This window comes from Tetrao urogallus (genome assembly GCF_951394365.1).
Source record: "Tetrao urogallus genome assembly, chromosome: 1".
In the NCBI taxonomy this organism is placed as follows: domain Eukaryota; kingdom Metazoa; phylum Chordata; class Aves; order Galliformes; family Phasianidae; genus Tetrao; species Tetrao urogallus.
The window spans coordinates 71,840,282-71,854,047 of record NC_136813.1 but is presented as its reverse complement, the minus strand read 5'-3'; the positions used below and the strand labels follow the sequence as shown (position 1 = coordinate 71,854,047).

At 37.6% G+C, this 13,766-nt stretch overlaps 1 protein-coding gene across 2 annotated transcripts in view; it reads right to left on the bottom strand.

Annotated features, from left to right (window-relative positions):
- FRMPD4 (FERM and PDZ domain containing 4) overlaps positions 1-13,766 on the bottom strand; it is a gene marked incomplete at both ends in the record, with an annotated part of 397,855 nt that overhangs the window by 61,943 nt on the left and 322,146 nt on the right. For both annotated transcript variants that reach the window (XM_079546966.1, XM_079546967.1), the window contains 2 exons: positions 5,476-5,578; positions 7,738-7,898. In XM_079546966.1, coding sequence (XP_079403092.1) covers positions 5,476-5,578; positions 7,738-7,898 — 264 coding nt within the window. The remainder of the gene's footprint in view (positions 1-5,475; positions 5,579-7,737; positions 7,899-13,766) is intronic.

Here is a 13,766-nt window from a genome sequence, read left to right as displayed (position 1 = left end):
ACAGTGAGGTGACGGAGCACTGGAACAGGCTGCCCAGGGAGGCTGTGGAGTCTCCTTCTCTGGAGATGTTAAGACCTGCCTGGATGCCTACCTGTGCGACCTGCTGTAGGGAACCTGCTTTGGCAGGGGGGTTGGACTCGATGATCCCTGGAGGTCCCTTCCAACCCCTACAATTCTGTGATTCTGTGATCAACTGACACAATACATTAATACACTGTATAGTGTGTCAGATTTACATTGTTGGTTACTTTCAAATACTTCAAAAAATCCTATATTCTGCAATGACTTTAATGGCATCTCAAAGTACTAATTGTTAAGGATGAATAAAAAGCTGTACATCACAGAATCTGTACTGGCAGTAAAATAAAAACAGGATGAGTAGCTTTGGCTACAGTTTTGAACAGTCTGTACTTCAAATGCACCTTCTTTCTTTAGTATTGTGTTCACTTGCTTCTTGCTTTGATTTTAACAATACATTTAGAAAACTTCAATAACTTTCTGTCTTAAATGGAACTCCTCTAGAATGCAACCACAAGTGACTCTCATAAAGGTGACCTCTTTTTGTATGGGAAACCATAAACATGATGTCTAGATTTCTGCTTGAAAATAGCTCAGGAGAGCTCAATATGGTACAAAAGCCATTGAGCATTACCCAGAAATAAAGAGTGCTTATGCATTCGTTCTGCAAACCACACAGAATTCATCTCTCTGCAACCTTAGCTTTCGAAGGATGACTTGAACACTAATTAAATGTTGCCAGTAAAACAGGACTAAAGGAATGAGATGGATGAAAATGATCTACAGGGGATATTTATAATGAATAACTCTGATAATCCTCAGTCCTGAGACCTCCTAGGATAACAATAACATCCCTTAATTCATTTAAAAAAACAAATACATACACAAAAAACCAAACCACCAACAAAATCTTGCACCATATTCCTTCTCTGCAGCCCTGGAGTATGCAGAGGAGGCTTTAAATACAGTTTTAGAGTTAAGAAAGCTCATTTCAGTAAGAAATACTTAGAAATAATTAAACATAATTAAAATATTAACATGCAATAGAGACATTGTGAAAATTTGTGTACTGTGTGTCGCCCTTATCTTCTTGCATTTTCATGTAGTAAAACTGCTACACAAAACTGACTTCCTTAAAAGACTGGTGTAACCACTTTTAACCATTTTTTAGGAGTTAAATGTACATAATGAATTTGCACCTGATAAGATAGCTCAAATTGCAGCTGTTTTGCTGAAGATGAACAAAATAATCTGAAAACATGGATGCTATGAATTTTGTGGATAATTTAGAAATACAGCAGAAGTACTGCTTAGGGACATGCTCTTTGCTAATGAAAAAAAGATTTAACTGACATTTTTCAGATGTTCTTTGTCCTGGTTTCATCTGGGACAGAATTGATCTTTCTTTCATAGTGTCTGGTATGATGCTGTGTTTTGGCTTTAGGAGAAAAATGATACTGATAACATACTGATGCTTTAGTTACTGCTGAGCAGTGCTGTACAGAGCCAAGGCTGTTTCAGCTTCTGGTACTGTCCTGTCAGTGAAGTGAGGAGGCACTGGGAGGGCACTGGGAGGCTGAGAAAAAAAATGCAGAAAAAAAACTTGAAAAATGGTGGGGAGTTGGCCAAGGAGGCTGCTGCTGCTGCTTGGGGCCTGACTCTGCACTGGTCAGTGGGTGGTGAGCAACTGTTTGCTTCACTTGTTTGGTATACATACAATTATCATTACTGTTCTCTTTTTCTCCTTCCTTTTCTACTTTGTTTTCTCTTCTGATTCTCTCCCCCGTCCCACTGAGAGTTGGAGTTTGGGGAGGTGGGGGTGAGCAAATGACCGTGGTGCTGGGTTAAACCACAACATTCTCCTTGGTGGAAATTCAGAATCCTGTGTAATTTTTTGATTGAAGATAGAGTGGAGCAAAAATTTCATTTTCCATTTCCTTTTCCCTCATTACACAACTTTTTAAAAGTAAATTTCCCAGCAATGTTTTTTTGGAAAACAATTACATATTACATGAGACTAAAAACTCTGTTCATTTTTCAAGGTTCACCTAACAGCTAACATTTGTATAGACTTTTATTTAAAAGTTTTGAGTCCAATTAAGCTTGATAAAGCTCTGTGATTATCTAGTTATGAAATCTGTCTTATTTCACATGCAGTTTGTTTGTTTTCTTTGTTTGGTACACTGTGATCCTTATGCCTGTAAATTGAAAGTAGATTATTTTTTCTCTTACTCTCTGCAATCACAAAGCCAAACCATTTCTTGTCTTTACAAAAAGCTGTGAGGGAAAGCTGCATGAAAACAGTCATAGAATTTCACATCACAAATATAATACACACCTTACTATACATAATCAGCAACAGAACATATAATCACAGAAAAATACTGTGTTGGAACATCAATTTTTCACTGACTAGTTACAGTACCGCGAAAGATGTGGCACAACACAAAGCTAAAGAAAAGACTTCAATTTGATGCAGCTCTGAAAAGCAGAAGCCTAGTGAGACTGGTTGATCTTTATGAAGAGCCTCCCTCAAGTGCCAGAATAGTGCAGTCTGATCTGCAGGGAAGTGGGTAGTAAAGGTAAAACATCAGCTTCACCTCATAGGGGATTCCAGGCTAAGGTCCAGCACAAAACAGAAGTGTGCAAGAGATGGAAATGGAGACAGGCTACCTAAGAGAAACAGAAAAGTACTACTTGGCCAGGTAGGAATGGAATTTCCAGTCAGGCTTAGCCTAAGCTTAACTATCACTGAAACCAGTTAAGATGTGAAGATTAAGATGGGCCTATTCTGATACATCAGCAATGAAAGAAAAGCCAAGGGAAAGCTGCTGAATGGGATGGGAAACCTAAATGAAGACACTAAAAAGGCTGAGGTACTTGATTCTTTCTTTGTTTCAGACTTCAGTAGCGAGCTATGCTTTCAAGACACCCTTATCCCTGTGATTACTGGACAAAGATTGAATTAGGGATTGGCTAGGGAAGAGGAGCACTCACAGTGCTCCTGCACCCATGGACCTGGGTGGGTAAATCTAGGGCTGCTGAGGGAGCTGGTTTATGCCTTATGCCTATAGCTAAAATAGCTATAAAGCTTAAGCACAAGACTTGGAACTGACTAAGGAAAGAGGGTTTAGCCTGAGAAAACTTAGGGAGAAAGCCAAGCCTTCCAATATCTAATAGGTTGCTACAGAGAGTGCAGAGCCAGACCTTCCACAGAGACAGGAAGACATGGAACAAGAAGGCCACAATTTGCACCAAGAGAAATTCCAGTTGGATATAAGGAAGAAAATTGTTCATGATGCCACTGGCTAAGCATTGAAACATCTGCTCAGTATGGCTCTCTTTGAAGATAAACTTGACCGGACATGTGCTGAGAAAACATGTCCAACTTTGACACTAACTCTGCTTTGAGCAAGAGATTCTGAACTGACCTTCAGAAATCCCTTCCACCTCAATTTTTGAATGATTTTGTGATTATACTCACTGCCTCCTCTATGCATCTAAAACATACTCATTGCTATCAGCTGGAAAACAAGATTTCAAAATTGCTTCCATCCACATTGAAAGCTGAAAGCAAGTATTGTTTTCAGAGTTGCAGACATATCCTATCCTTATGAAAATATTTTGTTATAGTAGAAGGGATTCATTACTTCACTGGCGTAAAGAAAAGCTTCTGCTATGATATCAGTACATACAGCAACAGTTTCTAATCATTCCAAGTGTCCCACTGGCATGAAAAGAAAGCTCTTCATTTCAAATGCTGTAATATACAACTCCAGTACATTTCATTTTGAGTCTAATCAAAGAATGAGTCTCTGACAAAATTCCAATGGCAGACAGATTTTGAGAGCTGAGACAGGCTTATAGTTTTAAAAAAGTGTTACCAAAAGATTCCACTGGAATACAACAGCACCTAATTTGTTACCTATAGAGTCAAGGTAATTAGGAAAGGCTACATTCTTATTCTCATCTGAGAGCAGACAGAGCAATCAGCCACATAGTAAGCCCTGTTTGTTTCAGCTGTAATCAGTATAGTTTTCCATTATTACTATATATTGCTGGAAGCATGTAAATGAGATGGAAATCCTAATTCTGATTACTAGGATATCAAAGAATCAAGAAAAGAATGAAGACTTCAATACGAACCCTTTACGAAGACACTGTGCTATAAAAAATGAACCTAAGATCCATTTGTGAAGCTTATGCCGGTGGTCAAGAGACCATAAGTCACAAATTTAATAGGAGTAAGATTGTTTCTGCAGTTTATGGGGTCTCTTTTTCAGCAAAAAGCAAGTGTCAAAGTTCCCTCCTGACTGTTACGTGAGTTTCAGGTTAATACTTTTTTTAAAATCTGGAAATGCATGATGTTTTGACCACACTCATCTAATAGAGATAAGCACGTGTGGCTTGCACCTCTACTGCTGTAGTAAAGAGGCTTTCATAATATTTCTGTAGCTTCTTTCCCCAGGAATTGAGCACCCGTCTGTGCAAACTGTGATATGTATGGGAAATACAAATGTAAGGGCATTCTCTCAGGTGACAGTGATAACACTGACAGCTACCAGGCCTGAGGAGAGGCACCTGCACAATTAAAACTTGCATATGTTTCAGAAATTAACTGGACCGATTCAGAGTTTGTACCAATGAGAAAAAAGACATAGAAACCAAACACGTCTCCAGTGACCTAGGACCTGAACACTGAATTAAGCAGTTTTGTATTTAATTTTTAGTTTTTGAATTAACAGTTTTTTTCTTTTTAATGCAATATACTAACATTTCTTGTTACTCAAAATACAGTTTGTTGGCCACATCACATTGGTTTCTTCACCCTGAGCATTTTTCAGTTTCTCTTTCCTTTCTTTCTATGGACCATTACAAATATCAACATTTTTCCTTTCCTGAAGTATCCAGTCACACATTTCTCTTGTTTTCTGTCTCATATTTACACAGCCCTGCCTCACACAAACTCTTCACCAGCAACCCACCAGCACCCCACCCAAACATGTACCACTCTTTGAGCTTCTCTACATACTCCTATCTCCACTCTCAAAATTCCCCCAGTATATTTTCTTTTCTTTTCACATACAACAGACTGTCTCAACTTTCTTCTCGTAAAAAATGCAATAGAAAAACAATGACTGAAGCTGCTTAGCTCCAGGATTTATCTTTTCAATAACTCATACCAAAACAAAATGCCCAGAGAATACTATTCCTCTTTTGATACTCAAGCATTTTGGAACTGTACCAATACCCTGTTATATTTTTACAGTTTCCCGAAGGACATTTAAAAGGATACTTCATTTCTGTACTGGAGTATCTCACCCTTATTCATTATGACTGAAATAACATTATTTTCTCTTTTTTCCAGCATGAGAAGGCAAGACTGCAGTATAATCAAATAAGTGCACAGGAAGTAAGCCAGTGGGTTCATAGTTTAAATGACAGGACATCAACTACCTGACAAGGTCGATGACTCTCTCCCTCGGAGCAGTGCTGACGGGCTCATCATTAATCATTATGATCTGATCCCCCGGTATAAGCTTTCCTTCAGAGGGGCCGCCTGCAGATAAATGAAAAAAAGCAAGGTTAGTAGACTATTCAGAATGCACATGCACACTCTGCAGTTCATATGCTATGAGTACTTTCTCTTCAACTAATGGCATGTTTAACACTTTTTCTAACTTTACTTCCTCACCAAGAATATCTCGAAAGCCACTGACTGAATAATTTCTACTGAAGTTACTCAAGTTAAGTTCCAAAACAATATTTGGGCACCTAAAAATAGGGGCTAGATTTTCTGGAGGAGAAATAGGCCCCATTAGAGTGACCTAATTCATTCTTCAAGTTGTGATCAGCCACAATTCACAGCTTGCTTATCAATGTTTGTTTGACACTCATATAAGACCACCCCTGCTAAAGGCTCCTTTTCCTATAATTATGTAATCCCCTTTAACTACTGTTAAAATCAGGAAATCATTTTCTCTGGTGTCTACGCATTACTTCTTGTCCCAGCCAAAGTAGCACTGGAGAACACCATATTCCTCTTTTCTATGACACATCACTCACCATGTTTGAAAGTCATTTGCACATCTTTCCTCTGAACTTTCCTGTTCTGGGCAAGACAAACCTGCTTCCTTCAGTCCTAAAATAGTAAGATTCTATGCCACCAGTCTTGGAGTCTCTTTTCCTTTGCATTCCTACTACTTGGTGAACAGAATCTTACATAATGTGTTCAAAAGCACTGGCACTTTCAGTTAGATGCAGACATTAAAGATTAGTGTAACTAGGCAATCAGACTATGTGCTTTTGAATTTCGACACTATTTAAATTCATGCTATGTTTTATAAAATTCACATAATATTTTGCTTCCAGCATGATTACATGCCCAAAGGAGAGAATAATATCACAATTCCAAATCAAAAGTTATATCCTGCAGTCTCTTGCCTTTAAGCTCTGCATTCAAGACACATAGAAAACTATCAAAAAAATCACCAGTATGAAGATAAAGTCTTATAAGAAAATGTTTCAGTATCAGAAACAATTCAATTAGTAATTGTGCTAGTGCTGTTCCTCTCCTCTCTTTGACTTGAAGATTTTACTTTGTTTATACACCCAGTATTCATGGATGCAAAATCCATATACAAGAATGTTCCTTTGAACTCATCTTTCCTTCTATTCACTTGGAATGCAAGGTAATACTTTTCCCAAATCAAACAACAACAAAAAAAATTACATTAATAACGCTAACTTGGGAGAAAAGATCTGTCTGCTTCAGTTCAAATATTAGTTACTCCATCTGAAAGCAATACAAATAAAATCAATGCACACACACGGGTAAATGACATCAGAACTCCATGCAGTCAATTTTGCCTCTCCTCTGCTCTCTATGGGGATTCTGCAGAACATATTGAACAGGAGCAAAGTCAAATCCCTGTCCTTAGCTCCAAGGCAATTTATGTAACAGCTGAACTTTTAAGCATAAAGCCTGCTGGTTCAGGAGACTAAGCAGTCCCACAAATTCAAAAATACCAAAAACCTCAATAATTTTCACTGCAGTTAGAAGTTTTGTAGATACGTTTTGATCTTGCTTTTTTTGCTTCTTGATTAAAAAAAAAAAAGGAAAAGGAAAGAAAAAATGTCAGCAATAATATTCTTTAAAGCCGATGACAGCATGAAAAACATGTAAGTTATAATCATGAAACTCAGTATACCTCCTGAGACGCTGATTAGATGGCAATGAGGGTGACATCAAATCAATATGAACATAAGTGGGAGAAGACTTTATTTTCCGAATGAAGTAGATAATTTTGTTTCAGGCAAACAACAGTAACAGCTCAGAGCAATAATCTAAAACTGACTTTCCGTATGTATCGTTTCTATTTAATGTATTCACATAGGGTTCAAAAAGGAGGAAACTACTTCCTAGTACTACCCACCAAGCAATTCTGTTTACTTTTTCTTGTAGCTTGAAGATTTCAACACTACTTACATTTGTAACTATATTTCATCTCAGTAATTAAGTTCCCAATCATTATAAATACATTCACAGAATTATCGTTGACACTCTCAAATAATTGCACTTCTTTTGAAGGAAACAACAGTAGACAATACAATTTTTTAGGAATATCACTACAGCTATTTTCTCACTTAGCAATCCAGCCAGTTAGTGATACTAAGAAGTGCCAAGTTTGCTTTTGGGGTCATGTGAGGAAAACATACCTGGTGTTACTGAGCGTACAACAACTGGCTTTTCACTACCAGCCACAAAACCAAATCCTAGCACAGGATCCCTCCTCATTTCCACTTTCCGAGGGGCTGGAGGGGTTATTTGGCAGCTCTCTATTCGAGGGTCTTCAAATGTGGCTGATTGTGTCATGTGACTGTGGGGAAAAAAAAAAAAAAGATGAAAAAAGGAAGAAATTATTAAAACATGATTTTGGGATATCTACTTGAACCAAGTACTTTCTGCTACAACATGAGATGAATATTTGAAATGTTTTCACTGTGAGAAATAAAATATCAATGTAATAATTTTTCATTATATTTTCTTATACATAAAATAATACTGTTGTTTACAGGTCTCAAATACTAATCAATAGTATCAACCTGCAAAAACATCCCTCTTTGACAGCATACATTTAATCATATCCCATATAAGAAAGAAAAATAACCCAACAATAAAATCCTTGTCGTCTGTGTTTGAATTTTCCATCCTTCATTTGTTGGAAGGGAAAAATAATAGAGTGACCTCCTTATAATATAAAACACACCAATTAGACTCCGACAGTCTTTTGCAAGAGGAGACGACAGGCATTAATATTTGGTTTTCTAAGACATTGAGAAATATTCAGAGTGGAGCTCTTTCAGACTTCCTGAAGCACAGGTAACCGCTCTTTATTTCCTTCTTGAGAAAACTCTCCAATGTCACACCAGACTGTTCCAGCAGGTATGGAGGGGAGGGAGGGAGAACACATTGAGAAAATCTCTTTAGCAGCAATTACTAAAATACCTTAATTTCAGCTTAAGTGTTACAACAAAATTTACTTGTTGTACATAGAAGAAAAAAATTGTCATGGCTGGAGGGAAAGATTTTGATTTTTCTAGAAGAAAAAAAAAGAAAAAAAGCTATCCAGTAAGACATACCGATGAAAGATGTAATGGATTAAAAGCACAGAGACTGATAAGCTAACATTAATGAACACTGAAGTGTGGCCACTGCATGCAGACTGAACTTTGTTGCTTTGCACAGGACTATACTTCATGTTTCCCACCCAATGACTGGAGCTCCCTCCTTAATCATGGCTACCAACTTCCAGCACTGATTCCATTGACAACCAAACCACTCATCTCCTCAAAATGCCATTAATTAAGCTTATGCTTCAGGTAACCTAGGAAGACACTCATGCTTCTTTATAAACCACCACTGGAGTCTTGACTCAAGAGAACTGACAAACTGGCAGCACTGAAGACAAGGCAACACTTGATTCATTTATCATGAAGACAGATTACGTCCTATGTCATCAGGTCCTCACTGTTTTTGATAGTGCTAAAATATTTGTTTAAACCTGTATGGCCAGGAGGTAACTCTTCTTTATCTTCAAGAGACTGTAAGTCTGCAGGTGCAGGACTAACTCCAGTTCTTGGAGAGTTAACACAATAGACAAAGGAAGGAAAATGCTGACCCCATCTGCAAGGAAAGCACAAAGTCCTGCTCTAAGAAAGGTCACAGCCAGGTGCCCAACCTAAGTAAGTTCTGCAGGACATCAGAGAGGCAGATATCTCTTCATCATTTTGAAAGCTGGACAAATAAATAAAAATATGAAAATCAAGTAGATTTCCATATCTGACAGTCTTACACATAAAATATTAAAAAATGAAAATTAGGAGATGTTCCACACAACCATAATCACTGCTCTCATCTCCTTGCTCTTTACCATCCCCAAAGCACTCCAGACATGTGTGATTCATAAGGAGAAAAATGTCATAGATTCGTTTTCAGCACTAGTGGCATGCAAAAAGTTCTTCTGATCTTTTTCCTAACACATACACATTGTGCATGACACCAATCTCCATTCCTTCTGTGCTCTTTTATTACTGATACACAAAACAGCAGAAAAATCCCTGTAAACTCTCAGCAGGAGTTTTTTTCCCATTACTGGATTTTTCTAGGGCTTTTCTTCAAAGAAACTCTCTATCCCTATCACTAGATTCAGACTGCCTAAGAGCAAAATGCTGCTTTTTTATGCATATGATCAGAGGTAGCAGAAGGCTACGTCCTTACAAAAGCGGAGAGAGAATATCTCTGTGCTGTCCTAGCATCTGCTAGGTGAAGTCAGAAAAGAATATGTATTTTTGCTATGTATAAAATCATATCTCAGACTTCATTCTCCTCTGCCTTCTGCTCTTCCATTTTTCATCAGTAAATTCTAGGTCTATTTCCATTACTTTCATTCAAAAGAAGTTAGAAAGTCTAGAGTGTTTTATGCAGACCCTCTATGAAATTATCTCCAGATCCATCAGCCACACTCCTCCCCATCAATTCCTATCATAATTAGGGCTCCCAGATACCCAAACATTTTGTCTCTGAATGGGACATTTTCTGAGCTGTCACTGGTATTTCAAAAACTATCTATTTAAAGTTGTGAATTTTGCTTTGGTAGGGAACACAAGGTTCTGCATTTGTCACCTCCTCTAGGTGACAGCCTTACCAAACTTCCTCAAAGTTAAAACACTATTTTATCACTTCTTTCTAATAGCTGTTTCCATTTTTGTAATTGGGGCACTATGATCTGCCACTGTTTCCAAAGAAAAGATGCAGTATTTACAAGCAACTTGAACATACTGCTTAAGCCTTTGAGAACTACTTTTCTGCCATTTTACATCCTCTCTCTTCAAGCACTTTGGTGTGAAAACTGAATCGGTAGGAAGAAAAGCTCAAGAGCTACATTTCAGATAATAAATTCCTGGATCAGACCTAAGATTTGCACAAAGAGAGCTCTGCTAGTGGATGCCTCGCTCCAGCCACCGCATCATCTCATACTGCGATTCTGCAGCACCGTAGCAGCACAGTATCACTTATTCAAAGCCTAAGCAAAAGGATCAACAAAGAGCAGTTCATCAAGATGCTGAGTGCCGCAGCAGGCTTTATTGATTTTTAAGGTTATCCACCTTCAAACACGTCAACGAAAAAGGCTCTGCATCTCGTGCTTCCACAGCTCGCTGCATCAGGTATTCTTGTATCACTCAGTGCTTTGGAAGTGTATTTTGAGAGAGCAGTACGATATGTGCATATGACCCCAGAGGAGATGAGTGCTCAAAGCTCTGTGTGATAAAAGGCTAACAAACCCATCTCTTCCTGCGGATAGCTCATTATTTAGATGCCAGTTGTAGTGCCAAGGTAAAGATTTACTTAAATGTTGCATTAATTTGAGGTATTTGATCTCCACCTCAGTTATGGAAAATACTGACTCCTGACGTAAGCAATTAATATGCTAAGAGTTCCAAACCAGAATCCTGTGAACTCAAAACCAGCACCTTGGGGAACCTTAGACTGAGCATCATTTAAACAGTGAAAGATCTTACAATAACTCCAACAATGCAAGGTTCCCTTTTGTTTCAAGCATAGTAGGAACACATTTAAATGGCACTGTGCCTAGATTATACCTCTTTCTCTCTCTCTCTCTCTAAATTTTTTTTAAGGAGAAATGGAAGAAAAGGAAGAAGACTCAGATTTTAAGTATGAACTTTTCTTTTTACATACATGAACACAAGCTGCCCTTACATCACCTTCTCAGAAGAAATATTTATTTCCCACCATTCTCAATAACTTTACAAAAAAGCTCTCTTCTCTGACATACTCTTTTTGTGAATAATAAGAGACAGCTGCCAGCATTAAAGAGAGTAATTCTTAGACAACTTCTTGAACAGAAATTTTATATCTTCCAAGATAAACTATCCACTATGGAAAATCATAGCAAAAGCTTAATTCCAAGTACTTGTGCTTAAAACCTCTCTGCACCAATTATTCCACTCAAAAAAAAACCTACAGTGGAAAATGAAAGAGAAGGTTCCTGTGTGTGCATGTACCTAGACACAGAACAGATTGGAGGCATTACAGTGTTGGATAAAATTGGTGTGCACACTCAGTCCTAATGGACGTGCATTGAGTGAAAGAGGAAGAAAAACAGCAAAGAAAAATATCCTGGGGAATACTGACCAGCTGGAACAAAGCAGCCAGCAACTACAAGCATAAATCAGCTGCCCAGTGTAATAAGTGCATATCTGAATTCACGCTAGCAAAATTAGAGATATGATTTAAGGCTGGCACTTTGCATCTTTGGATCATTAGCTTCAGAATGGCGAACTTGCTAATGTTTTCTTTGGAAATTTTGTCAGTATTTTCCTCACTCAAATTAGACATGATGAGTAACCCAAACAACATCTAAACAAAGACTTCAGTTAAAATGAGAGCTTGATTTTAATAATGCATATTAGTAATCAAAATCTAAGTATCCTAGCAAAATGTTTTTCCACCTTTCAATTTTCTTGTGTCAGCCACTGATATTTGGGATACTAAGTAGGCTAATTCCGAGAGGTTTGTACATGGCAGCTAGAAAAGGACTGTCCTCAGTCAGCTGACATTTGTTATGCATGAGTTTGCTTCAGGATCTAATTATGCTATGAATCTTAAAACTACAGCAAGAAGCCAGTGACTCTGATTATGAGATTACTTTGGAAATATGTAAAAAAAGATACCTGAACTACTTTAGTTTCATTCTGCAGTGACATTCAAGAAAGAGCATAGAAGGTGTTACCTCAAGGCGAGTTAAATATAGCTGCACAAACACTATCTTAACTATAATCAGATACTTCCATTTTATCACTACACCTTGGAGACAAGCTGCATTTTGGTGTTTCACTTTGTATTTTGGTATTACAGTTAGCACTGATAACTTCAGAGGCTAACACCAACTCTCTGTTTGATGGTTTTAATCCTTAGCTGTAAAATTTCTCTGCTATACCAGTTGATCTAACTACAAAATAGACTCTCATTTGACTTTGATGCGGGCAGCTTTAATCCTGGGCAATGATTGAGAAAAATCTGCAGAAATGTCAAACCACTCATGGACTGATGAGTGGAAGTTGGCTTGGAGGACAGAGATAAGAAATTCTTAACATAGGTTTAATTCAGAAATAGCAAAAACGCTTCAAATTGTTGAGTACTGTTAAAGGTCGGTCTCATTAACTGGAAGGATGTGGAAAACCTGTTTTGCTGACTGCAGTTATGATTTTCAGACTGATAATATTAGACACAAAGCAAACATTCAGGTGCATCTGTCCACCTGAACCACTCAGCTCACCAGATTGCCCATCCCGCCCTGAAACTATATCTTGGTTCTTACCCTATTCAGAGACCTGGGTTGTATGCTTAAAATTCCTTTGTAACTGGGAGTGATAGAAGTTATTTCAGCAAGAAAATTAAGAAGGTTTGACTTGCAGTCTGGCATCTGTCTTCAGGAATCAGCAGCAGGTAAAATGGTTTAAGTCTTGAGACAATATTATGGAAATTAATAATAGTAGAAGACTATTTAATCATTTTTCCCTTGAATCTGGAGAGACTATCAAAACAAACTGTTACAGGTGAGGGAGGACTTACCAAATGCACAAACTCTGCAAAGAATGTTTTATCTTAACTAGTTTTATCTTAACTAGTAGCTAAATATGAAAGACAATCTTTTCTTTCCTGTTTCCTCAAGTTCCTGACAACTCTCACTATACCTCAAGCTAATTTATTTTCTCCAGGAAATCCCACAAAATTACTAAGAGCAAGGATGTGTCAAAATGATGTATCAACTTTACCTGTCTTCTACTTGAAAGTGACATTTTAGAAAAGAAGTGCTGAAATAGTTATTGTATTGTTAAGTAAAATTGCTGCTCCTGCAGAGAATCTGATGCCTTGAGAAACTCTTCTTTAACTCCATTTTGCAGCAAAAAAAATAGTTGCTCACAGCTCAAATATTCATTTTAGTCATATTCAGTGGACGAAAGTTGCATTTTCAGGTGCTTAGAAAGGAGTTAATTTTTGACACACCAGTGAAACAACTCTACATTCCCTTTTCACTATTTTTCACTAGTTTTCTGCAGATGTGTATGTTGAGAATTCAATATCAAAGGCGTACAATATAACTGGCAAGATTTATCAAATTTGTTTTTTCTTCCTAGGACCATTTTTCTGCCCTGGTGTCAAT